We start from the raw sequence: 27,472 nt of genomic DNA, 5'->3' as shown, positions 1-27,472 counted from the left end.
ATTTTGCGTAAGATAGGTGAATACAACAATGCCAAGGAGTTGTGGGATAACTTGGCCAAGTACCATGAGGAGAGTTCCACTTCAAGCCATGAAGAGGAGCCTAGTGAGCCAAGTAGCTCACATCATGGAGGGAGCGAATTGGGAATTGAGGGCTACTCAACATCCAAGGAAGAAGAGGAGGAGAGTTCCTCTTGCTCAAGTTCGGAGCAAGAAGAAGAAGTTTCCACCTCCGGAAGGGTTGTAGAAGAAAGCTCATCTCCATCCACAACCCTAGGTAACTCAAACACTGTGATTTCAAGCAAATTACACATAATGTGTTTTGAGTGTAGGAAACATGGACATTACAAGAGTAAGTGTCCAAAGAGGGTAAGAAAGACTCCACCTGCGCCAAAGGTCAAGGAAGCCGGAGTCCCGAAACGCAAGGGCAAGGAGCACATCGTGTGTTTCCAATGCAAGCAAAGGGGACACTATAGGAGCCATTGTCCGAGGGGGAGGCAACCTCACAAGGGCAAGAGACCGGGCACATCGATAGGGGGAGCTAAGGCAAACCCTAAGGTAACCTCTAAGGTTCATTTTTGCAACTCTAATAAAATGCATGCTAGGAATTTTATTGCACTTGTCGATAATAACAAGCATGATAACCTTAGGAATCAATACATGTGCTTAGGTGCAAAACATGTGAGCCTAGATAAGGATAACACTAGGAAAGCCAACCCTAGGATTAACTCATCTAAGGTTAAGGAGAACCTAGGTAGAAATCCCAAATCATCTAGACATATGCCTAGAAATACCTCAAGGAATAATGATAAATTAAAGATTGAGGTATTAGAGAAGGAGAATCAAGTCTTGAAGTCAAGACTTGATACTTTGGAAAAGACTCTTGAGAACATGGAGAAGTCATCTCTAGGGTTTAAGAGTCAAAAACCCAAGTCCAAGGACAAGAAAGGTTTGGGTCACAAACCTAAGTCCCAAGTGGTCAAGCCCACCTATCATAATGTTCCATTCGATTATGGAACAAAACCTAGGGCTAGGAAGACTACTACCAAGGTCACAAGGGGAGTCACCCCTAGAGTTGATTTTGATGAGACCCAAATGACCAAGGCTTTAAAGCCTAAGAGGGTCATTAGGAGGGTTGCTAGGAAGCTATCCTAGTGAATATTTAGTGAACCCAATGAGCTCTAATAGGTATTGGGTTCCTAGGAGCATCTTCTCTACCCCATAGATGGGTTAGAGAGTGTCAACTCCAATAAGAAGGGTAGTTAACCCAACTTTGAGGAAATTGACACTCAAGGAGCATTTTCAAGGTTTTGTGAACCTTTGAAAATGAAATGAATTATCATTTACTCCTTTGAAGAGTTAAATGTGCCTAAAGATTGGAAATCTCATTTTTAATCTCAATTGGCACAATTTGGGAAAATCTAGAGAACTCTCGAGGAAAAATGAAACATGCCAAGTTTTGAGGATAAATTTGATCTTTAAGTGGCATGAATTAATCTAGAGTTCAAGAAGTGTCAAAATTAGGATTTTGGCATTTTGGGGCAATCTAGGATTAAATTTGAAGTTAGCCAAGTGGTTAAGGATACTTAGATAGGGAATTTAGGTATTTTATTTGTGCTAACTTGCCATGATTGGTTGCCATATGCCATGCCATGACATCATATTTATTTTATTATCATTTGAAATGTCATGATAATGCTTAGGTTATCTATATGTCATGTGTTAGTTTAGTTTCAAACTTTATGCCATGACATCATGACATTGGCACATGTTTTCATATCATTATATGCCATGTCATCATCTCTTGCATTATAATCAATGAAATTGATTTAAGGACAAACATATAATTTGATATTGAGATCAAATTGGTGTTTAGAGAATGCATGAGACCTTAGTCTAAGATACCTAAACTCATATCTCACATCAAATTTGACTTGGATGTGTTTGATACACTTTAGATGTGTGTGAGATATTAGGATCATGAGTTAGGATCAAGGTGCATAGTTCTTGTATCTAGATGAGCCTAATTCAAGAAACTAAGGATCATAGGGAAAGCTTGTGTACAAGTCATGTACATCTAGCCCTAAGATTATGGTCCTAAATTCAAATGGTTTTAAAAGCATTTTAAAATTGATTTGAAAAACCTTGATGAAGCTTTCCTAGTGATAGCATTCATCATTGAACTTTGTGATACAAAGTTGAGTTAAAACTTGAACTATTTCAAAGTTTTTGAACTTTGTATCAAGATTTGAAAATGGAAACTATTTTCATAGAAAATTATTTTTCCATGATAGTGTATGATATGAGGAATGTATCCTCAAAATTTCACAATTTTTCGAATTTTCTGAAATTTATTAGGGGTTTCTGAATTTCGGGAGAGGAAAAATCAGAAATCCCTGTGATCAGTGTCTGGATCGGTCGCTGGACCGATCCAGTGAGGTCTGATAGCGTGCCAATGTGCTGAAATTCGACTGCATGTCTGAAATTTCGGCTGAAAGTTGGTTTTTAGATTTATAAAGGTTTGAAACTCTCCAAGACATTGTTGGTGCAATGGTCAAGGGGGAGTTGGCCTTTAGGGGGAGTTTTAACTATTAGTCAAGGGGAGTTGACTTTTAGGGGGAGTTTTTACTCCTTGAGGATTAGTGATATGGGATTATCACTAAGTGGATTGTTGAGCTTAGTATCAAGGGGAAAATAAGAGTTTCAATGAAAGGTATGGGACTTTCATTAGGAAGAAACTCTTGACCTTGATACCCTCCCTTTTCTTTTTGATGTGTGTCAAAAAGGGGAGAGTGTTCATTGGAGGATTATTAGAGAACCTAAGTTAGGTTATCGGTTTAACCTAAGCTAGGGGAAGTTTGTCAAGGAATGTTCGAGGAAGAACATTGGAATATTTTTTGATGTGTGTCAAAAAGGGGGAGAATTATTAGAGAACCCAAGTTAGGTTATCGGGTTAACCTAAGGGGAGAATGTCCAGAGAATGTTCAAGGAAAGAACATTGGACATTGGAAGATGGTTGGAAAACCTAAGTTAGGTTATCGGGTTAACCTAACTTGATTATGATTTTGTCAAACATCAAAAAGGGGGAGATTGTTGGTGCAACCTTAGGTCAAGGTTGACCTGGTTGACCCGACTCGAGTTGACTTGACTCGAGTTGTATTTTGATGTTTGACTTGGGAAGATTGTTGATGCAACCTTAGGTCAAGGTTGACCTAGTTGAGTTGCATGTTGATGTTTGACACTCGTGAGAGAGTTCTATTCTTGATATGGGACAAGAATAGATGTTTGGGAGATTATTGGTGCAACCGTAGGTCAAGGTTGACCTGGTTGACCTGATTCGGGAAAAGTCATGGAGACTTGGCACTGGAAAAGTCCAAGTATGGGGACTTGGCACGGAAAAGTCCAAGCAGGGAGCTTGGCACGCGAAAAGTCCAAGTATGAAGACTTGGCACGGGGAAAGTCCAAACAGGGAGTTTGGCACGGGGAAAAATCCTAGTGAGTGAAGCTAGGTGAAGGTGAAAGTCCTGGTGAGTGAAGCCAGGCATTCGGGGAAATCCTGGTGAGTGAAGCCAGGTGAAAATCCTAGTGAGTGAAGCTAGGTGAATGAGAAAGTCCTAACTGGGATGTTAGGCAGTGTGGAAATCCTGGTGAGTGAAGCCAGGTGAAAATCCTAGTGAGTGAAGCTAGGTGAAAGGTGAAAGTCCTGGTGAGTGAAGCCAGGCAGTTGTGGAAATCCTGGTGAGTGAAGCCAGGTGAAAACCCTAGTGAGTGAAGCTAGGTGAAAGTCCTGGTGAGTGAAGTCGGGCAAGGGAAAATCCAGATGGATCAAGGGTGATCGGACATCTGGTGTTGAGAAGTCCAAGTGAGTGAAGCTTGGCATATGGAGTCGGAGAGGGCTCGGTAGCTCGTTCTCCGAACTAGGTTAGAGAGGGCACTCTAAACCGAGGAGTTGGATCGGTCTGGTGACCGATCCAGTGATACTGCGTTTGCCCTGATCGGTCTGGTGACCGATCAGAATTAGATCAGTGGCTCACTGATTGCAATCTGATCGGTCTGGAGACCGATCAGGAGGCAACGCAACCTTGCGAGAAGAAAACCGTGGATCGGTCTGCTGACCGATCCACCCATGGCCTGATCGGTCGGCAGACCGATCAGGAAGAGATCAGTGGCGAGAGGAGCCGAAGCCTGATCGGTCTATGGACCGATCAGGTGGTTCCCTGATCGGTCCACAGACCGATCAGGGCTTCGATCGCGACACCTGATCGGTCTGGGGACCGATCAGGTGACAAACAGAAGCTTCACGCGCCTAGGCTGATCGGTCTGCAGACCGATCAGTGTTCTAGCCGTTGCGATGCAACGGCTAGTTTCTTCGCTGTTTCTTCTTCGCAGGTATAAAGGGGCTGAGGGCTTCTACAGGACTTCTGCTACTTCTTCTTCTTCTTCACTCTTGCGACCAGAGCTTTGCTGAGCTCTTTACTTCGTGAAGCTTCGTGTGAGCTTCCCCGGCTGGTCAGCTGCTGCTGCTCTTCCGTGAAGTTGATGCTTCGTCAACGGAAACCAGTCGAAGGCAAGCTAGTGTTTGTTTTTACATTCATATTGCTCTTGCTTCTTGCTGTATTTCTTGTACACTTATCTTGCTGTTGCAAGAGACTCTGTGGTGAGGTTTCTCCACCCACAAGGAGTATATTATTAGCCGGTTCTCCGGGGACTCATCCACCGACGGATTGACCGGACTCGTCCACCTTACGGACACGCCGAGGAGTAGGAGCCCTAATCTCCGAACCTCGTTACATCCATCGAGTTTGAGGTTTGATTTCTTTCCTTGTCGCTTCTATTGTTTTATTTCCGCTGCGCTAACTCGACATTGTAGAAAGAATCGAACGAATTGGAGTCGGCTATTCACACCCCCCCTCTCTAGCCGTACGAAAGGATCCTAACAGAATTATGTCCTCTATTAATTAGAAAGATGAAGAGTTATAGCCTCCATTAATTCTTCATTTAAGTAGAATTATGGGCTCCATTAATTCTTCAAGGAAGATGAAGAATTATGGCTCTTCAAATTTTTCAAGGAACACCATTGATCCTGTCCGAACGCTGAATCAACGGACGCTGGGCACGTGGCGCTCTCCGAACCGATGACGTGGATCTCCGACCGGTAGTAGGGATCTCCGGCGAACCTGCAAAGAAGTCGAGCCGGGAAGGGGTTCCCGGCGACGACCCTCCGACGCTCAAGTCAAGCAAGAGGAAACTAAGAAGTGGCTCCGAAGATGCGAGAATGCGTACCTCCGGCGAAGTATGAAGGCTCTTATATAGAGCTATGGGGAGGCTCGTGCACACCTACCGAGGCGTACACGTGTCCTGGTACCATACCTTAGCATGGGCTTGTCAGAAGAACATGTCTGACACCATACTATACAGTCTGATCACCTCTTTGATGGGACAGCAAATCCTTCCATCGTACGATTCTATGTATGGCCTGGTCGTCGAACATACTTGCTGTCAGAAAATGATGTTCCCTAATGTCCCCTTGCCCTTGTCTTCTTTTTCCTGACGCCAAGCGTCCAAGCGCTCGGTCATCTACAATCGTCCGACCGGGCCTAAGTATAGGTCCGACCGGGTGCTTGGCTAAGACGGCTTCCACAGTCTGGATGTTTTACGCTTCGGCCGAGCGGGTCGCCCGCTCGGCCAGGCGACCCTATTCCCATGAGCGTCGGAACCCCGAGTCCTCGCCGGGTCATCTTTGATTCCGCTAGGATCCCGCTCGTCCGGTCGGCATCCCCTTCTCCGGTCGGCTGTTTGACCTTTGACCTCCACGTGGCGTTGACTTACCTCAAAGGGGGTCCCCCGTCGTTACCGCCGGATCACTTGCCTCCCCTTCAAGTCTAGTCGAAGGAGGCGATTAGTCCGACTGACTGAACCATCAGTTTCGTCGGGCGGCATCCATAAGCAACTATCCTCCGCTCGGCCCCCACGGGAGCAGCTAAAACGCCAGTCAACGCCATCCCCCCTCGGTATCTTTTCAAAGTTTTCGCCAATCTTCATCATTAAGGTCGAGCACGCGTTCTGTGCCTCATTAAGGCGCTCCTTAAATGCTCCCCCGTGATGGAATGCCACGTGGCCTTGCTAACGTCATCGTACGGCGGCGGCGCCGCGGGTGACGAGACCGAGGCGGTTCGAAATGGACGGTGCGATGCGTGCTCCGATTCTCACGACCTGGATCCAACGGTGAAGGCCGCTCGGGTCTTCTTCCGCTCTGAGGGTTTATAGTCGCCGGCGCGACTCTCGATTTTTAACGTCGGAGCTCGACGGTCTTCCGCTCAGAGGGTTTATAGTCGCCGGCGCGACTCTCGATTTTTAACGTCGGAGCTCGACGGTCTTCCGCTCGGAGGGTTTATAGTCGCCGGCGCGACTCTCGATTTTTAACGTCGGAGCTCGACGGTCTTCCGCTCGGAGGGTTTATAGTCGCTGGCGCGACTCTCGATTTTTAACGTCGGAGCTCGACGGTCTTCCGCTCGGAGGGTTTATAGTCAGGGTTTATAGTCGCCGGCGCGACTCTCGATTTTTAACGTCGGAGCTCGACGGTCTTCCGCTCGGAGGGTTTATAGTGGCCGGCGCGACTCTCGATATCTAACGTCGGAGCTCGACGATCTTCCGCTTGGAGGGTTTATAGTCACCGGCATCGGAGCTCGACGGTCTTCCGCTCGGAGGGTTTATAGTCGCCGACGTGACTCTTGATATTTAACGTCGGAGCTCGACGGTCTTCCGCTCGGAGGGTTTATAGTCGCCGGCACAACTCTCAATTTTTAACGTCAGAGCTCGACGGTCTTCCGCTCGGAGGGTTTATAGTCACCGGCACGACTCTCGATTTTTAACGTCAGAGCTCGACGGTCTTCCGCTCGGAGGGTTTATAGTCCCCGGCACGACTCTCGATTTTTAACGTCGGAGCTCGACGGCCTTTAAGGCTAATTTCAACATGGTCGTTCGGCGAAGATTGACAAATGCCTCTTTTTATCATTTTACTTCCTGCATTACAAGGACATAGGCAACAAAAAGATACATAAAATGAGTTGCATCAGCGCACCTCTCATCTAGCTCGGTACGGCTGGAGATGATTTGCACTCCATGGTCGATCCAGTTGTCGTCCATCTTCATCCTCCAGATAATAAGCACCCGAGCGGAGCTTTTCGATGACTTTGAAGGGACCCGCCCAAGGAGCCTCCAGCATGCCAACGTCCCCGACCGGCTTCACTTTTTTTCATACTAAGTCGCCAACCTGGAAAGCTCTGGGGATCACGCGCAGGTTATAATTCTGCTTCATCCTCTACTTGTAAGCCATCAGCCGGACGGACGCTTTGACTCGCTCTTCATCGATCAAGTCCAACTCCATGTTCCTCCGCTCGGCGTTGTGGCGTCCGTTCGGGGAGCCTTGCCTTTTCTGTTGTCTCGTACGGGCGCCTCGTCAGATGAAGATCCTCGATCACGGTGAACTGTTGTGATTTCAGGAGGCGTACGGAATAGGGCCCGATGAAATGGAACCGTGGCGGCCGGTGCTTCCGCTCGGCCTCCCGACGCGGACGTCGCTTGCTGCTCCATCCGCTCGGCTTGCGATTTCTGCTTCTGTTGTTCCACGAGTTTAGCTGCTCTTGCCTCGATTAGAGAGTCGAGCTCCTCCGTGGAGAGCATCACCGTATGCGGTCGTCCAGCTTCGTCCATTGCTTCCGCTCGGATGCAGTTGCGTTCCCACAGACGGCGCCAATTTGATCCTGTCCGAACGCTGAATCAACGGACACTGGGCATGTGACGCTCTCCGAACCGATGACGTGGATCTCCGGCTGGTAGTAGGGATCTCCGGTGAACCTGCAAAGAAGTCGAGCCGGGAAGGGGTTCCCGGCGACGACCCTCCGACGCTCAAGTCAGGCAAGAGGAAACTAAGTGGCTCCGAAGATACGAGAATGCGTACCTCCGGCGAAGTATGAAGGCTCTTATATAGAGCTATGGGGAGGCTCGTGCACACCTACCGAGGCGTACACGTGTCCTGGTACCATACCTTAGCATGGGCTTGTCAGAGGAACATGCCTGACACCATACTATACAGTCTGATCACCTCTTTGATGAGACAGCAGATTCTTCCGTCGTAAGATTCTATGTATGGCCTGGTCGTCGAACATACTTGCTGTCAGAAAATGATGTTCCCTAATGTCCCCTTGCCCTTGTCTTCTTTTTCCTGACGCCAAGCGTCCAAGCGCTCGGTCATCTACAATCGTCCGACCGGGCCTAAGTATAGGTCCGACCGGGTGCTTGGCTAAGACGGCTTCCACAGTCTGGATGTTTTACGCTTCGACCGAGCGGGTCGCCCGCTCGGCCAGGCGACCCTGTTCCCATGAGCGTCGGAACCCCGAGTCCTCGCCAGGTCGTCTTTGATTCCGCTAGGATCCCGCTCGTCCGGTCGGCATCCCCTTCTTCGGTCGGCTGTTTGACCTTTGACCTCCACGTGGCGTTGACTTCCCTCAAAGGGGGTCCCCCTTCGTTACCGCCGGATCAACCATGATTGTGTTTATCCAAATTCTCTACTCCCTCTTCTTTAAATCAAATAAAACCATATTTGATTTTGACATGTATTAGCTTCCAATATTTCAGAATTAATTAATAATCCAATTAATATTTTTGAAATAATAAATTTATTAATTTTAGTATCCACTAAAATAATCAATTATAGATAATGTTCATGTCTACGTGCTATGAGTGCAACTATCTAGGTTGTATACACAAAGGTAGTGTAAATCCATACACAAACTAAGGTAAAGCAATAGTTTTTAGTCACCCAATGTGATAAAATCAATATTAGTCTTAAACTATAAACCACCATAAACCAATGTAATTCAATCTCTTCATCCAGTCTACATTCCAATTAATTTAGTACATTATGCATCATCACCAAATTAATTATTTTACTTGATTTCTAAAATATAATAGACTCCTCTTGAATGATAAATCATTCCTCCTATGGCCATAAATTTTGAGTCACTAATATCTCTATCAAGCGACCAAGATGTTAACTCATAATCCAAGAGAGCGATAAATCTTCTAGTGACTCAATATTATTCTCTCTACGCTTTGCTATACACCCAACAATCGTATTAATCATAATTAGGGATGGTCCTAAGAAAAATTAGGCCCAGGGCAAAATTATAAATTTGGCCATTTGGCCCTCCCTCTTGAATTAATTTGAAAAGTTAAATATATATTAAAAAATTAATTAAATATCATAATCAAAATAAACTAAAATATGTAATTGAAGAAACTATATATTAGATAACATTTTACATGATTCTTAAAATAACTTATTCAACAATCAATATCACTTAAAATGTACTCTTTTTGCATTTTTTGAAGCAAAGTCATCAATTATATCATCATATGAGATATCCTCCAATATGTCTTTTTCCATGCAAAGGATCACTAAGTCATTCGATCTCGCTTGACTCATTGTAGTTCTCAAATAAGATTTCAATAATTTTAACTTTGAAAAGCTCCTTTCAGCTGATGCTACAGTCACAAGAATAGTCAGTAAAATTTGATAGGCAACCACAATCATAGGGAAAATATCCATTTTCAATGCAAACTCTAAAATTTTAATAACCGTCCAAGATTTATTTATGTCACATGCTTCCAGAGGTAGCATCTCTTGCAACATTCCTAATTCCAAAAGTAGATCATATGCATCAATATCAGACATATCATCCTTTTTTAGAGCAGATTCAAGATTCACACAATATTTTCTCAAATCATCTTCATCCAATGCCATTTCTGTTCTCCATCGAACAAGAATCCAAACATCTCTTCAAAAGTATTCAATTGTTCAAACCTACTCCTCAACTCCATAAGAGCAATATCTACCACAACAAGAAAATAATAAGTCCTAAAATATCTTTTGCAAGTGAGAGCGACTCAAGGGGGGGCACGGCGAGGGACGACTCCGTCGCGGGGAGCTTCGGAGTTCAGGTGCGATGAGGGAGGACGCGACAAGAGGGAGGGCGAGAGAGGGCTAGGGCGAGAGAGCTTCGCTTGAATCGGGGAGAGAGCTAAGGCGAGAAAGTCTCGCTTGAATCGCTTCGGTGAGGAGGATTGAAGAATCGAGAAAATCTAATATATTTTTATATAATATATTAAAAAAAATTAATGGGGCCCCACCCAAAGTGGGCAGGTGCCCTGCCTGCCCACCACAAGGGTCGCCCTTGATCATAATATGATTAAAGACTACTTTTAACAGCATCAAAGTATATAACTCCATGCATAGAATAAATGAATGTTTCAAGTCAAAAGATCAACTACACTCGTTCATAAGAGGAATGACCAATGATGCTTAATATGTGGTCTCCTCTTAAGCAGGTCGTGTCCAATGTATCTTTATACTCAAGGCACCCAGATATACAACTTGGATATACATCCCTCGGTCTACCTAGTCATACTCAACGTTGATCTAAATATCCATGTCCCCTCTAAATATCTACTCAACAAGGATTGTTTTAAGATTAATATACTTATTAATCCATGTAACTTTATTATTAATCATATACGTACAGAAAAGTAAATTATTAACGATAAATATTTACCTTTATAAAATAATTATCTACAAAATACATAAGAAGTACACACTACTTGTAAGTACCCTGTGGTAGTTTTGATGTGATCAAACCAAATCAAGTTAGGTCCTGTTATGTTTTGATGTCATGTGTCTAAGTGTGCAGGAACTTAGGAGCACAGGAAGTTGAGCAAAAGATACAACTAGCGAGAAAGACGGTACGGGAGAGAGTCAACGGGCTCGGTGCATCCAAGTGATGAGGTGCTATGGAAGAGTATGTTGGTGGACGAGAAGGAGGCGCGCAGTGTTTCCGAGGGACAAGAAGTCAGAGCGGAAGGTTGCTCAAGAATACTGAAAAATGGATTCGGGTGAGTCCTATTCCGAATGGCCGAAATCACCCAAGTGAGGGAAGTATGCTGGCAGACGAGAAGGAAGCACAGGGTGGTTCTAAAGGACGAGAAGCTAGAGCGGAAGGTTACTTGAGAAGACTGAAAAATGGGTTCAGGTGATCCCTATTCCGGATGGCCGAAATCACCCAAGCGAGCGGAGTATGCTGGCGGACGAGAAGGAAGCACAGGGCGGTTCCGAAGAACGAGAAGCTAGAGCGGAAGGTTGCTTGAGAAGACCGAAAAATGGGTTCGAGTGAGCCTTATTCCGGATGGTAGAAATCACCCAAGCGAGCAAAACCAGAGCAAGAACCCAAATCAAAAAGTCAACAGGAGGTTGACTCGTGGTCCGGGCGCCCGGATCACCTGGGTGCCCCGAGCGCCTCGCCCAGTGGGGGCCAGATCTAACCAATCCAGGCACTCAGAACCCTTCCGGGCTCCTGTACTAGAAATATTATCAAAACGCGATATGGCACGATCCGTTGCGAAGTGGATAAAATTATATCCACGTTCAGGCGCCTAGAACCCTTCCAGGCATCCTGATCATAAATACAGTCCTGATCCCAGAAGCTAAATAACACTATAAAATACAGAGAAGAACACTTATAAACGTTCTACCTTGAGTTTAGCTTTGTAATTATGAGCTTTGGCTACTGTAAGAGGTTTCTTCGCCTGAAGGAGATTTTAGTGGGCTTGCAACATCTTGGATTAGCAATCTTTTGTGTCTCTTTTTCTTTAGTTAGTTTCTTAATTCCTTCTATGCAAGTGTTTGTTTTAATAAAGCTGTAAAAATTTGAGAAAGGTTTATTTTGATTTTCAGGATAATTCACCCCCCTCTTGTCAATCACCAGTGGACCAACAATTGGTATCAGAGTCAAGTTTGCTTCAGAAGGACTAACCGTCGACTCAAGCACAAGAAATGGTTGGAGCTAGCATCTACCCACCAGTATTCGAGGGGGAGTTCGCGTTTGGAAACGTCGAATGGAGGTATATTTTAAAACCGGTTTCAATATTTTACTAACGATTAAGTATGGTTTTGATATGCCCAAAAATGAAGAAGGAAAAGAACTTGAGGAGCATCGATGGACAGAAAAGCAACACAACGATTTTATGGCAAATGGTAAGATTAAGCTCCACCTTCTGAGCGTTCTTCCTGCTCAAGATCTTGATAGAATTGGCAAATATAATAGAGCAAAAGAACTTTGGGAAAAGTTCTTGAAGCTCTACGAAGAACAAAAAGAAATCGAATCCAACTCCTCGATGGACACCGAGTCATCGTCAAAAGAATCTTAGACCGGGAAAATTGCCGAGACAACTCTTATAAATGAATACCTACCTAAAGACACAGAAAGCTCGTCCCAGATGAGCATCGATGAAGGGGGAGAGTCTTCGGAAGAAAGCAGCGTTGAAGGGAGAGGAACATCAGAAAAAGGCAGCTCTACAAGGGGAGCATCAGATTCTGAGATCGACAAGATAAGTCAGGTACGATCTCTACTTTCAGATAAATTATTTAAATTTACAAAAATATTATTGAAAAATTCTTGTAAATTAGAAATAAAAAATAAAAAATTATTAAAAGAAAATAATGAGTTAAAAGGAACTCGACAAACTAAAAATGAAAAATGAAAATTTAAAGGAACAAATACAAAATTTGAAAAAAAAATCTGCATGTTCTACTTTTATTTCTTCACATTTTAGAAATAATTCAAGACTTAAGCGGCATCTTAGATATCACAAGGGTCGAATTGGAAAGTGTTCATCAAAATATATCCCTAAGAAATTTTTTATTAATCATATTGGATGAAATTTATATTGGCTACTAAAATCGTGCCTAAATTATATTTTTTTTTTTGCATGCCCTAAGTTTTAATTGAATTAAAGATTTTTTCTAATGTTTTCAAATAAATATCCGTGAGATTTCTGTTAGAATTTATTTTTTTTCAAGAAAGAGAATTTCATCTAAAGAAAAATTGTCAAATTTTTTTATCATTGTATTATTTTATTATTTCTATGATTTCTTATTCAAAAATTGTAGTTTTTTAAAAAATATTTTGTGGAGTTAGTGAAAAAATTATTTTTTAAAAGTTATCATATTCTCTATCCATGGACAAATTTTCAACATTTGTTACCGTTATTAAATTTTATCTAAATGCTAACTTTTTCAAAATTTTCGAAAGATAGGTATTGAGAATTTTTTTTTTTTCTCTATTACCCTATTAGAAAATTGCTCATGATTTTTTCTTTGAAAATATTTTAAGCAATTTTTAAAATCAATTCTTTATTTAGAAAATAATTTATTTCTACTTAAATCAGTTTCCTAACTTCATAAAAATTTTATTACAATTTTAGATATTTCTTTACAAAAATTCTCAAGATTTTTTAACATTTAAAAATTCTCAAAAAAAAATCTTTCATTAATGTTTTATAAATTATAAATCAAGATTTTCAAAACTTAAACTTATTATCTTTTTTTATAATAATCATCGTATTTTATCCCTTAGACTTTATTTAAATTCATTTCAAATTACTTCCATAAATGTATCCCTATTTTTAATGTGATCAAAGTGGGAAAAGTAGAGGTTAAGTCTAGGGGAAGGTACATTTTATTTTTTTTATTTTTGCACAATCTTTCTTATATGCAAAATATGTACTTGTCATTTTTATTACTATCTGTTTTTGGTTTACCTTAACTTAACTTGGGATTACTCATATCAAAAAAGGAGAAAGTATAAATACCCGTGGTAATTTTGATGTAATCAAACCAAGTCAAGTTAGGTTCTATTATGTCTTGATGCCCTATGTCTAAATATGCAGGAACTTAAGAGTACAGGAAGTCGAGCGAAAGACGCAGCCAACGAGAAGGATGACACGAGAGAGAGTCGACGAGCTCGGTGTGTCCAAGGGATGAGGTGTTATGGAAGAGTACGCTGGCTAACGAGGAGGCGCGCGGTGTTTCCGAGGGACTAGAAGCCGAAGCAGAAAGTTGCTCGAGAAGACTGGAAAATGGGTTCGGGTGAGCCCTATTCTGGATGGTCGAAATCATCCAAGTGAGAGGAGTACGCTGGCTACAAGAAGGAAGCATGCGGCAGTTCCAAGGGACGAGAAGCCGGAACGGAAGGTTACTCGAGAAGGCCGAAAAATGGGTTTGGATGAGTCTTATTCCGGATGACAAAAATCGCCCAAGCGAACAAAATCGGAGCAAGAGCCCGTACTGAAAAGTCAACAGGAGGTTGACTCGTGGTCCGGGCGCCTGGACCAAGTCTAGGTGCCAGGATCACCTGGGCGCCCCCGGGGCGCCTCTCCCAGCGAGAGCCAGATCGAACTTGTCCGAGTGCCCGGACCAGAAATATTATCAAAACGTGGCATGGCGATATTCGTTTCAAAGTGGATAAAATTCTATCTACGTCCAGGAGCCTGGAATCCTTCCAAGCACCCCGATCAGGGTTATAAATACAACCTTGATCCCGAAACTAAACAACACTAAAAAAATACAGAGAAGAACACTTGTAAACGTTCTACCTTGAGTTTAGCTTTGTAATTGAGCTTTGACTGTTGAGAATCTTCTACGCCCGAAGAAGATTTTAGTGAGCTTTCAACATCTTGGATTAGCAATATTACAAACCAAGTAAAATTTTTATGCCTCTTTTTCTTTAATTAGTTTCTTAAGCTGTAACAATTCGAGAAATGATTTTAATTTTTAGGATAATTCATCCTCCTGGTGCTGACCGCTAGGGGACATATAAGGGGGATAAGATAGAAATTTACTTTATTTATTTAGATTAAAAATTAAGAAAATGAACGCATATAGAGAGAATGATTTTTTAAAATCTTTTTTATCTTTATTATTATTTACTTGTAAAATATTTAACATTAAGTCGGCTTAGTTTGAATAAAAATTAAATGTCTTACACTTATGACTTAGCTTAATTTAAGTTAGACGCACCGATGAACCAAACAAACCGAGCAAGCCGTGTATTCTGGTTGGATCAGTCAGACCAAATAGATAGGTCAAGCAAGACGAGTGACACGGGCCTAATAAATGAATCAATCCAATTGACTTAGTCTAACTAGATGAGCTAAGAAGACCAAATAAGTTAAACTCGCATATCCTTTCATATATTTATTTTCATCCACTGAAATACAAAAGAGTTGACAATCCTCTTATTTACATTTTGATAAATGCTGTAAATATTCTACAGGAACGAAAGCAAGGGAGAAATAACACGTATACGATAACATATCTCTTTCGGTGCACACTCGAAGGAATACCTGTGTTACAAAAATATGGTCATGAGCCGCAGCGAGCGATCTGTAGAGTCTGGCAATAGCTTCCTGGGAGGGGACAAGTCTCCGATGCATTAGTGAATCCTGCCAATGAGGGAACTAGAACAACTGAACGAATAAGCCGGTAGAGCCATCTGCGAATGACCGGAGACCTGCTGCCTTGACCAATGCCCTGCACAATGGGCATGTTCGTTCTCTCTCGAACCTGACGAGGGAGGGAATGCATCCTTGTTAGTAGCTAATTAAGATACAGCATTTAGTTAGGAAACTAAATCAATATCAACTGATCCAATTCCAGTGGAATTTCAATTAGCAAAGTTATAGGCATCGAATTTGAATATAATATATAATGCTCTGGTGAATTCTATCGGCCAAACCAACTTTATATCACAGAGAGTTTACCACTCTGAGACGCAGTCCTCGCAGAAAATGTGCCTGCAGTGAAGTGAGATAGGAACATGCATTTTTTCTTGGCATATGGCACAAAGATCACCAGCTGCAACAACCTGCAAAAATTCTATAACATGTGAGTATATAGAGAATTTTGTTTGTTTTTGGATTACAATGGAATTCATTCGTAGTGTTATTACAGTTAATAAGTCAAAATGCACAGGAATAGGGACAAATGGAAATTTCTCAGCATTGAGTGAACTTATCAAAAAATCAAATGAAATAGAAGGATTCAAAGAACAGAGACACACTGATTGGTTACAAGACAAGGTGTACATCAGGTTTAAAGCACTAGATAGATCTGATAATTTCTTGCAGTTCAGTCTGGTTTCAGTATGTGAGCATAGATTTTCTTAATTAAATTCTAGATTGTAGCCTGTATGGTTCTCATCCAGTTTCCTTTTCGATTTAATGAAACCAGATTGTTCAATGATTTATCATATTTTAATAGCCTCAAAAGGAACTGCTTAAAAATCATACTCCTGGTAAAGGAAATCAACTTCATTATTCTATTGGTGGCTATGTGCCAATGACTTTCCAATTAATTACCAACAAGTTATTAATCAATGTCTCTATTCTGTACACGAGCAAATTCACTATAAATTTCTCCTTACATTTTTTTTCTTCCATTTCTCATTTTTCATTCTATTTCCTTCTTGTTTCATTTTCATTCTCTGTTGCTCTCTACTCTGAACAAAATGTAACCCGACAACAAGTGACCAAGGCTTTACTACTAACACCGTGAACCAACATGGTAAAAGGGGCTAAGTTGTCGTCATCAAGTGTAGTTAGTTGTTCAGGTTAACTACAAGTATCTTATCCTTCCATTGAGGTCTACGAGTAAAGGGACTAAGTATTCAAGAAAAGATCACATAAAACCAGGGGAAACTTGATCAAATATCTACAGGTACACATGCCAATCAGATTTAAATTATATTAGGTTTAATATAGTCGAAATATTGAGATTTTACCTGATCTGTTGTTGCATAAGAACCATAATATACTTTTCGTGATAGTGCTTTCAATGCAGCAAAAAATGATTGAATCTGGGAGAAGTAAAAAAAACATTGGCAATGTTTCCAAATGATACTGAATGGTGATTATTAGGCTTATGAAAAGTATCAAAATTTAGCAGAAGAGACACTAGTTCCTAAAAAAAGAAGAGTAGCACACTTTCTCAATGACTGAAGTCAACTTGAAAGTAAGATATAGCCCTGTAGTGAGGGACGAGAACAGGCTCCCATATTCCTTGTTCAGGAAGAACCGGTACCAAACAGGTGTTGGTAAGAGAGCGCGGTATAGTAGCAGGAAGTATTCAACAAGCGTTAACAATTTCCCCTGAAAAGAAATAAATAAACAATTAAAAATTAGCTTCACCAAAAGCTGCTGGGAATTCTGTAACTAAATACATTTACGTGGTTACTTAATCACTCAATACTGTGCTGAGCTTTAGCAGTTTCAAGCAATTACAAACTTGGATTGAATATTCATCCTAGCTTATTCTAAATATTCCTATATAAGCATAGAGAAAAAGATCATGCAAGAGGCAAGTAATAACGAGCCTTGGTCTACAGTCACATGCTGTGCCTATGGCTGTTGCAAGGACAAAATTCGCCTTCCCAACCAACACTTTATATGTTCAGATGATAAACAAATATAGAACTCATAGTTTCAGAATTGAAGTCACTAATGACACTTTCTAGAGATCCTTTTTGTAATGTTGGAGTGAATGCATTTGTATGCTTAAGAAAAATTGAAGAGAGGATATGAGTATCCAGTTGGAATTACGTTGAAGTCAATTAGCAATACATCTTTATTCAATTTCTTCTACAAGAAAATTTGAAGAGAGGATACGAGCATCCAGTTGGAATTATGTTGAAATCAATTAGCAATACATCTTTATTCAATTTCTTCAGAAATTCACATTAAACAATTTAAAAATCCATAAGTGGAACAGTCCAACCCCACACTTCCAAGTTACAAAGCAGCTCAAAACTAAGCTCCATTTAAATAGTAACAGTTAATACCATTAATATTCTTCTAAAAATTATTTGTTACTTGTTATCATGGGATCTTATCCAGATATGTAAAACCTACTCGAAGATAAATTATTGACATGCTTTAAAGACAACTTGAGACAATACATGTTGGATTACCTGCTTTCGATAGTTATGTCCTCTACTATTTTTGTAGTAGATCAACAGCAAACACTTAAGAATCATGGCTGCTTGGCGGACCAAAATATCTGAAACATATGTAACAGGTCAAGATATGCTAGCACTCCGGGTGTAATTTAAAGCAAAGATGCAAAATGTTAACTAGCCATTGGAGTTCTAAAAATTTAGCAAGAAATCAACAAAGGAATAAAAAATCTTGAAAAACATCAATGAATTTAATATCAAAAGGACATTCAAGAAAATTGATTGACAGTTCAATTTTTTCTAGTGAATGGATATATCCCTCTCTTTACATAAATTAGAAAATATCTCATGAAAGAAGAAAATTAAGACACTTGACAAAGGTGAGGAGAACACAACACTAAGAAAAACAATTGAGGAACTCTAATGATGTGATACCCTAGATTGATCTTCAAACGTTCACGGCTCACTCAAATTATTATTTCAGTTTCATTTTTCTGGAATTTGCATTTCAGTGTAGCACAGACACTTCCAAAAATATTTTTTTGGAAGTGTCGGACACGGACACGACACGCAAATACACGTGTCGAACACGGCAAAACCATGTCGTTGACATTTTACAACTTTGACCAGTCAGATATGGCTAGGACACGGATGGGACACATTTCCAGACACGTTTGGGCTCAATTGCAAAAAAAAATTAAAAATTGATGGTAAAATTGAAAAATAATAAAATTATGAGGACTATTTATTCAAATGGAAAAAAAACCCTAAATTACTCTCCTTACTCCCGATTCTCTTTTTCCATCGCAACACGACCTTTCTTCATCGCGACTGTCGCCTACACCGTCGTCGCATGCGCTCTCTGATATTCGCTAGCGCTCTCCACTGTTCACTAGCGCTCTCCGCTGCTCACCAGCGCTCTCCGTCTCTCTCCGTCACCTGCCGCTACTCGCAGAAGCCCTCCACTACTCAACAGCAACCCGCCACTGCTCGTAGAAGTCCGCCACTGCTCAGAAGCAGCCCACCGCTGCTCGCAGCAGCCCGTCACTGCTCGCAAAAGTCTAGTGCTGCTCGCAAAAGCCCGACGCTGCTCGCAGAAGCCCGCCATTGCTTCCCATTGCTGCCCTCTTTTTGGTAAGTTTACTTTTTTGTTTTCCCTTCTGAGATCACGAATTTATCTTTGCTTTTGGTAAGTTTCTGGTAAGTTTAACAATAGGCCCCCCTTCGCTGCTTCTTAATTGTTATTTTCAGCCTATTTTCCATGGAAAGTTTTCAAAATGAGAGTGCACAGGAGGATGTTGATGATTATTCTCCTTTGTGGAAATTTGTAACCAAGGTGGAAAAGACAAGAGGAAGAAATGTCACTTGGTCATGCAATATATATAGTAAAGTGTGCAAAGGATCATATTCAAGAGTGTGAGCACACCTGTTAAAACAAAAAGGTGCTGGAATTGAAGGTTGTACGGCTGTTACAATGGATCAAATGAAGCGTATGCAACAACTTATTGATGATGCGGAATTGAGAAAAAAGAATTCTAAACAGAAAGAAGTTACGTTGCCTTCGTCTTTTGGATCATCAAATATGGCTTCAAAATCCTCATTTTGTTCTAGTGGTATTTTGCAAAATGATAATCCAACAAAGAAGAGGAAAGGACCACTTGGCCCGCTTGAAAAAACTTTTAACTTAAACGCCATAGATAAGCTCCACCCTGAAATTGCAAGGTTGTTTTACACCGGGGATTATCTTTCAATATTGCTATGAATCCTCATTATGTTCGTGCTTTCAGTTTGACTACTCAACGAACAATTCCAGATTATCTTCCACCTGGATACAATTTATTGAAAACTTCACTTCTTCAAAAAGAAAAAGCTCATATTGGAAAGCTTTTGGAGCCAACAAAAGCTGCTTGGAAACAAAAGGGAGTTAGTATTTGTAGTGATGGGTGGTCGGATGTGCAAAGAAAACCGCTAATTAATATCATGGTAGTGTATAAAAGTGGTCCTATGTTTTTGAAGACGATAAATTGTGAAGGTGAGTACAAGGATAAAGCTTTCATCTCTAAGTTGCTCATTAATGTCATAAATGAAGTGGGACATCAGAATGTTGTCCAAGTGGTCACCAATAATGCTTCTGTTTGCAAAGCTGCTGGGTTACTCGTTGAGGCAAAGTACCCACACATATTTTGGACTCCTTGCGTTGTGCACACATTGAATCTTGCTTTGAAGAATATTTGTGCACCGACTGACTCTCTACAAAACAAAGAAGCCTTTCAGAAGTAGCAAATGATGCTTCAATGATCAAGAATTTTATCATGAATCACAATATGAGATTATTGATGTTCAACGATAACTCAAACTTGAAGATGTTATCACTTGCGGATACTTGATTTGCTTCCACAATCATTATGCTTAAAAGGTTCAGGCAAATCAAGAAATGTCTTGAAAACATGGTGATTAGTGAAAGATGGGATTTGTGCGAGGATGATGTAGTGAAGGCCAGAGTAGCGAAGTACAAGATAATGGATGATCAATTTTGGGGAAAAAAATTTGATTATATAGTTGCTTTCACAAGTTCAATTTATGAGATGCTAAAGAAAGCAGACACTGATCAACCTTGTCTTCATTTTGTCTATAAGTGGTGGGATGAAATGATAGAAAAAATGAGAGTCGCTATCTCAAAGGGGCCTCATAGTGGAGATTCAAAGTTTTATGAGGTTGTTCATAATATTCTAGTGGAGTGATGGAATAAAAGCAATACACCTCTTCATTGTTTGGCGCATTCTTTGAATTCAAGGTAAAGCTCTAAAAAATTTTAACTTTCTAAATTTTAACAAATTAGAAATATTAGTTCATGAATGATGTTAAACTATCAATCTTTTTATGTAGGTACTATAGCCATGAGTGGCTCCAAGAGTCCCCAATCGTCTTCCTCCTCATAGGGATATCGAAGTTTTAAGGGAAAGGAAAAAGTGCATTGAAAGATATTACTCCAATTCATCCAAACGAAGAAGTGTTAATGAGGAGTTTGCCTCTTTTTCAGCTTCCATTGATGATTTTTCTGATAATGATTCAATGTGTGATCGAGGTTTGATGTCTCCAACTAAGTGGTGGGTTATCCATGGTGCTTCTACACCAACTCTTTAAAGTTTAGCTTTAAAGCTACTTGGGCATCCATCTTCTTCTTCTTCTTCTTGTGAGAGAAATTGGAGCACCTACAATTTCATACACTCATTGAAGAGGAACAAGATAACACCACAAAGAGCGGAAGATTTGGTATATGTTCACTATAATCTTCGTCTTTTATCTAGGAGGAGTCCACATTATAATGAAGGAGAAAGTAAGATGTGGGATGTTGGAGTAGATGGATTTGATTCCATGGACATGGAGGGTGCTGCTATCCTTGAAATTGCCAATTTGTCTCTTGATGAACCTGAATTGGAGTCAGTCTTATTTACTGACGAAGGCGATGTTGGTGATGAGACTGATACAGATATTTGATTTTTTTTACTTGTTTATTTAAGATGTATTTGATGTGCTGCATTTTGTTATGTTTACTTTTTTTTTGTAATGGATATTATGGTTGATGTAATATGAACATGATTTTCTATTCTAGGATTTTTAATTTTTAATACGATATATATATATATATATATATATATATATATATATATATATATATATATATATATATATATATATATATATATATATATATATATATATATATATAATATTTTTATTTTACTAACTCTAAAACCTTTCACTTCTAGTATTTGCCTCCCAAATTTTCCGTATTGCTGTATCCGTGTCGTATCTGATACGATACCCGTATCCGTATCCATGCAACATAGTTGCATTTTAAGCACTCCTACATTTTGACATCAATTGGATTCTTTTTTCCTATTTTTCAAGTTGGCCCTCATTTTTTAAGGGTGGGCCACTAAGCCTCAACTTCAAAGTAGGTTTGGGCACATTTGGGTGTTGCATACCATGGTGTCAATACTAAGAAATGGAGAGAAGGGACGTGACATGGAGAGGAGGGCACACCTTCACATCAGAAACTCAATCTCCACCTAAAAGGTTTGAATGAAAACCTTAACCTTGATCTAACCTGCGAAGATACTGTGACACCAAATTGAGAGGAAAAATATTGTAGTGTTCATTAAGAGAGAACAATCATACTGTATATTTAAGGCTCAAACATAATATCGAATAACTAAATAACCCATGTGCAGCTAAAGTATAACTGAATAACTATTAACCATAACAACTTTAACAAAAATAAATGTAAAACTGAAATAGATTTGCATGAACTAAAGGAAACTGTAAAGCAGAAGCAATGTTAACGCAAATGGAAAGTCGAACATTTGATCAGATATGACAGTAAATTAGTATGTAGTATGCAAAAAAAAAAATAGAGTTTCATGGAAATTGTAACATTAAGAAGATAGAAATCAGTGTTGCAGATACCATTGACCATAATGATAAATATGGCATGCCAAAATGGTGGTATTTCTTTGGGGGGCAGCATTATCAGTGGGTATAGAAGATCATCATTTCTGTACTGCCAATAGACTCCAAACACATGAATCATGAAGACTAAGGTCATCCCAACAAGCACAGATATTTTTCTCTCACCCTGCACAGACCAAAATCAGAAGGTCTAGTTCATTCCAGAAATTTAGGTTTTATTCTTCACTGGAAAAATCTAGATATCAACAATGCACTCAAAGTGATTTTTTTTTATCAAAATGTTTTTATTATCTCACTAAATTTCATGAAATTCTAAGATAAAAAAAAATGTAACCTTTTGCTTGATTTAATCCTGAGCCATTTTGGAAGCAAGACAAAATATAAGTTCATATAAACTACAAAATATTGCATTATCACTTACGCATAACTTCAAAAGGATATGTATGTCGGTTGTGTGAATACTTCTCCAAAATGGCCATCTTGGGAGGTGTATGTAACTTACATCACATGTTATTGAGTATTTACTGGAGTCAAAATTAAACTAGTAGTCAGTTGTATATGTGGTGTGTGGTGCCTTCTCAATTAGGATAACCTGCATTATGTCTTTTATTACTGGAAAAATCGACCATTAAAGTGTGAGCTCACTGAAAAAAAAAGTTGCACAAAACTTTTAGCCTATATCCAACATTTAATTTCTCCTTTAGTTAGGCCAACAAATTATGTAAGAACCTTCATAATTCATTTGGCCATTTGTATTTCAAATTTACTGGAGGCAGCCAAACATTCCAAATTGCCGATTATAGGTCTAGAAACGAGGCTCAGGTAAATACACATTTTTTTATGGACAATATTATCTAACAACAATTTTCATATATCCAGAGTAGGTTGCACATTGAAAGAGATAAAATGTGGATTAGGGATACAGACCTTTAAAGCAGTCTGTTTCCTCAGAATATCATTAGACTTGAACATCACTGCAGCAATCCAAATAGTTACGAAGAATCCTGTCAGGTTGCACAAAATATCACAAAGGGGAAATTATATAAAATATAATCTTTTATCCATGCTGAAAAACACGAATAGTTTATTTCAATGAAGTTTATTATATAAGGAGTAGATATAAAGGTAAGATACCAGACTACAGCATGTAAATATTGGATTCAAACTCCAATAAAAGACCGTCTCCAAGTGAGCAGATGACTTGCCCAAATAATATCATTAAAAGAATGAAAATTTGATAAGCATGATAATATCATTTTGTGTACCCAAAATTTTAGCATGTGATTTTCCCAAACTTATCATCTGAATGAATTACCCAGACAAAAGAAAAGAGAATGACAGAAATTTCTATCACTCCTGATGTACCCAAAGAAACCTCTAGCAGCCAATTAATAATGTCACATAATCAATAGCAGCATGGCATTTCTTTGATAAGTTGTTTCAAATTTTAGAAGATAGCACATAAGCTTAAGAAATGGATAAGGCTCAATCACATATTGTACTCATGGACATCACAATGAATGGGGGGAAAATGAACAGTTGATACCCATATAGTCACACCTTGCAAATGCTGTCTGATGAAAACCACCAAAAGCAACAAGGAGAATGGCAGTATCTGTTCGGTCCACCTTGCTATTTGCTGTATATCATATCTCTGGTGCACCGAGTCTCCACTACTTCCTCCTGTGGCGTTTGCCGCTTCGTCCGCGCTGCTACCAGCGGTGGTCACCGACGCCGTCGATGAAGATGCTGACGACGCCGACTCACCAACCTCATCGCCACTCCGTTCATCTCCTACTTGACTCCTCGACAAAGAAGAAATCGATTCACTGGGAGCACCTGGACCACCGGAATCCCCATCTCTCCCAGTCCCCGCGCTCGCCCCCGCCCGCAGACTCTCCTGATCTCCCACGCCAATAATTCGAATCGCCACCTCACCTTCGCTACCACTAGAAACCACGGACTCCCCGATCATACGGCCAGAACCACGGCCCCTCAACGCCGACGCCATCAAGCTCGCCTCCTCCCTGTGATTCGCCGCGGCCCGTAAAACCCCCAAGTGCTCCAACGCATCGGAAAGCCGCGCACGGATGAAACTCGACGGAGCAAGCTGCATATGGTACCTTCTCGACGACCTTCTACTGGGAGAAGCAGACCGGCTCCGTTGGGGGCCTAGTCCTCCGCCGGACGACTCCATCAACGGCGACCAAATTGTAGAAGAAAAACCTCAAAAAAAATCCTCACAGAATTTCGATGGACGAGTATGATGGGTGCCGAGAGGGTTGCGGAGAAACCCTAAACGATCTCAATCGAGCACGGAGGAGGAAGACGATGGCAGATCTTTCAAGCGTTGATCGATTAAGAACCGGTCTCGGTTTCCCATCAGCCCAAGGTTTCTCTTTCTTAGACACGACATTTCGTGGACCAAAGACGCGACTTGAGGTACGAAAATGACTGGTGTTTTTATTAGACCAGATCAAAAACTAAGCGCATTTTCGTTACAGTTGTGAATAAGTATTATAAAAAACTCATTAAAATATGATAAATTGTTAGATGTAAATTTTGTAAGACGTTTATAAAATAAAAAAAAAATTAAAAAAAATGTTTAAACCTTATAGAGGTGAGGTGAGGTGAGGTTTAAAGTTTATAATTCATAAGAGTATCTCTAACGTAAATTTTTTAAAAGGGTTGTAAAATTTAAAAAGCTTACAAAAAAATTAATGAGTGTGAAAGGTAAACTTTGGAATTTTTTTTTGTTTAAGAGCGGGTTTGATGTTTTAAACCTATTTTTTCTCTTAGGAATGGAACTAATAATCATTGAAAAATAATAACCATTCGTTGTTATATTTATATTAGTATATTTATTTTATTTTATTTTTGAAATTTTCATGATTTATAGATGATGAACTTCTTATTTTTTTCATTCAAACTACAACTATTCATTTTTTATTATTGCTCATCCAAACTACTCATTTGTCCTATCATTCTAATCATCCATTATACAATTCTCCCAATGTCAAACGACAACAATCTAACTAGAAATAATACGATCTGTCAATTCTTCCTGATGAACTAACAGATGATGTTGATGAACACTAGCGGAGCCAGGAATCATAACCCACCTGGGCTAAAATTGTCATCCGAGCTAAAAGTCTTTTTTCTCTATTTGGAAATCCAAAATAGAAGGGGTGAAGAAGTAAAATCAGCTTAATCATCAACTGGACCCCCCTAGCTATAGCTCGGGTAAGTCGTTGCTTGGCTCCCCATTGCTGATGAAAGTTTCATGCTAATGCTTATGCAACAACACCAAATGTTGATGGAAGTATGTGTGAGTTATTTAACGGGTGGAACACATACGAGAACATATTTGGATCGGGAGCGTGAAGTCAGACACGCTCGTCTTTTCAATGATTACTTCTCTGATTAATCAATTTATACTGATGAAATGTTTTGGCGAGATTTCGAATGTGAAGAGAGATATTTTTGAGCATTGTCGAAAAATTACAAAAACATTCAGAGAATCTTTAATGGAGAATCGATGCAGTGGGAAGGATGGGCTTGTCGCCACTTCAAAAATGCACAGCAGCTCTCCGTCAATTAGTATATGGAGCCCTTGCCGACCAATCCGATGAATATCTAAGGCTTGCGGAAACCACTCCTATCGATTGTTTGATCAACTTCTGCAAATGTGTATATGAAGTATTTGGGGACCAATACTTGAGAAAACCAACTGCAACTGACACCTAACATTTACTTGAAATGCATGAGCGAAGGGATGGTTTCCCTGGCATGTTGGGTAACCTTGATTGTATGTATTGGGAATGAAAAAATTATCTTGGCGCTTAGAGAGGCCAGTTTACTCAAGGCGATCATGGACACCCAACAATTGTGCTTGAAACAGTCAGATCTGTTGACTTATGAATATGACATGATTTTTTTGGAGTTACAACATCACGTAATGATATAAATGTGATTTACGAATCACCTCTATTCAATAAAGTTTTTGAAGGAGGTGCACCAGAGGCTTATTTTACAATAAACGATACAACATATACTAAAGGATATTATCTAACAAATGAGATTTACCCAACTTGGGCTACCTTCGTCGAGAGTTTTCCATGCTCCGAGGATCCAAAGAGAAAAAAGTTCGAGGAAAAATAATAGACTGTAAGAAAAGATGTCGAGCAGACATTTGGAGTTCTCTAAACTAGTTGGGCAATAGTTAGAGGCCCAGGGCAATATTGGTCCAGGGATATCATGTATACATGTATTATTTTGTACAATATGATTGTTGAGGATGAGGGGGGAGCCGTATCCAATTTGATGGGAGATGAAGAAAATCCTCCAAACGAGGGTAAGACAGGGCTCCACACCCAAATTCCAAGAATACCTCCGGAGAAACTGCGAGTTACGTTATAATAAAACACATCATCAATTTCGAGTTGACTTGGTTGAACATATATGGACACTTGACGAAAGTAATCAATGAAAGATGAAGATAATTTTATGAAACATTTAATTATAATAATTTTATTTTCATGAATGATCAAGGTGTAGTCCTTTCTTTTGAAGATAAATAAATAAATATATTTGATAAGTTAAAAAATACAATGACTATAATTAAATTAAAATTTGTAAGTTAATTAAATATTAAATAAAATAAAATTAAAAAATCATTAATTAATTAATTTATTAAATAAAATTTATAAATAAATTAAATTAAAGATCAAAATTAATTAAAATATTAAATAAAATTATATAGGGATATTAAATTAAAAATAATAAATAAAGATATATGATTTATAATGTAGGACTCAAAAAAAAATAAATATATATATATATATATATATATATATATATATGGAGGTTTTTTTTATTGTAGAAAGAATAGTAGCTTTTTTTACTTTTAATGTGATATTGATGTGACATATTAAAAATTATAAAAAAAAATATGAAAATGTTTAATTATTGGAGATGCCCTAAGTGGTATTAAAAATTCAAATATGTTTTGTGTTCTCTTAAAGATAAAGCTTGTAATTAATGATAAACTAGTGTTGCATTTTAATTTGCTATTTGTAATGTAAAAAGTTATATGATTTGTAATGTAGGGTCTACCAAAAAGTTATAAGAAAATTTTTTCATTGTAGAGAAAATAGTAG

The 27,472-nt window shown here is 39.6% G+C and overlaps 1 protein-coding gene across 1 annotated transcript; it reads right to left on the bottom strand.

Moving 5' to 3' along the window:
- Positions 1 to 15,055: 15,055 nt before the first annotated feature.
- Positions 15,056 to 24,727, bottom strand: LOC122014745 (E3 ubiquitin-protein ligase RNFT1-like). Its single transcript, XM_042571142.1, has 8 exons — positions 23,874 to 24,727; positions 23,241 to 23,317; positions 22,311 to 22,479; positions 17,856 to 17,944; positions 16,873 to 17,037; positions 16,671 to 16,745; positions 15,652 to 15,755; positions 15,056 to 15,454 (listed from the first exon to the last, which is right to left on the bottom strand). The coding sequence occupies exons 1-8, from the start codon at positions 24,508 to 24,510 to the stop codon at positions 15,349 to 15,351; spliced, it is 1,422 nt and encodes a 473-aa protein (XP_042427076.1). The 5' UTR covers positions 24,511 to 24,727; the 3' UTR covers positions 15,056 to 15,348.
- Between the last annotated feature and the right edge of the window lie 2,745 nt (positions 24,728 to 27,472).

The sequence above is a fragment of the Zingiber officinale genome, chromosome 8B (assembly GCF_018446385.1).
Source record: "Zingiber officinale cultivar Zhangliang chromosome 8B, Zo_v1.1, whole genome shotgun sequence".
NCBI classification, from domain to species: domain Eukaryota; kingdom Viridiplantae; phylum Streptophyta; class Magnoliopsida; order Zingiberales; family Zingiberaceae; genus Zingiber; species Zingiber officinale.
This window is presented reverse-complemented; position numbering and strand designations above follow the sequence as displayed.

Excerpts from the sequence above, each read along its gene's own strand:
- LOC122014745 (XM_042571142.1), bottom strand. The coding sequence starts at position 24,510 with ATGGAGTCGTCCGGCGGAGGACTAGGCCCCCAACGGAGCCGGTCTGCT. Across the intron at positions 17,038-17,855 it reads GACATAACTATCGAAAGCAG|GGGAAATTGTTAACGCTTGT; the intron begins GTAATCCAACAT and ends ATTTCTTTTCAG. Across the intron at positions 15,756-16,670 it reads CTTATGCAACAACAGATCAG|GTTGTTGCAGCTGGTGATCT; the intron begins GTAAAATCTCAA and ends GAATTTTTGCAG.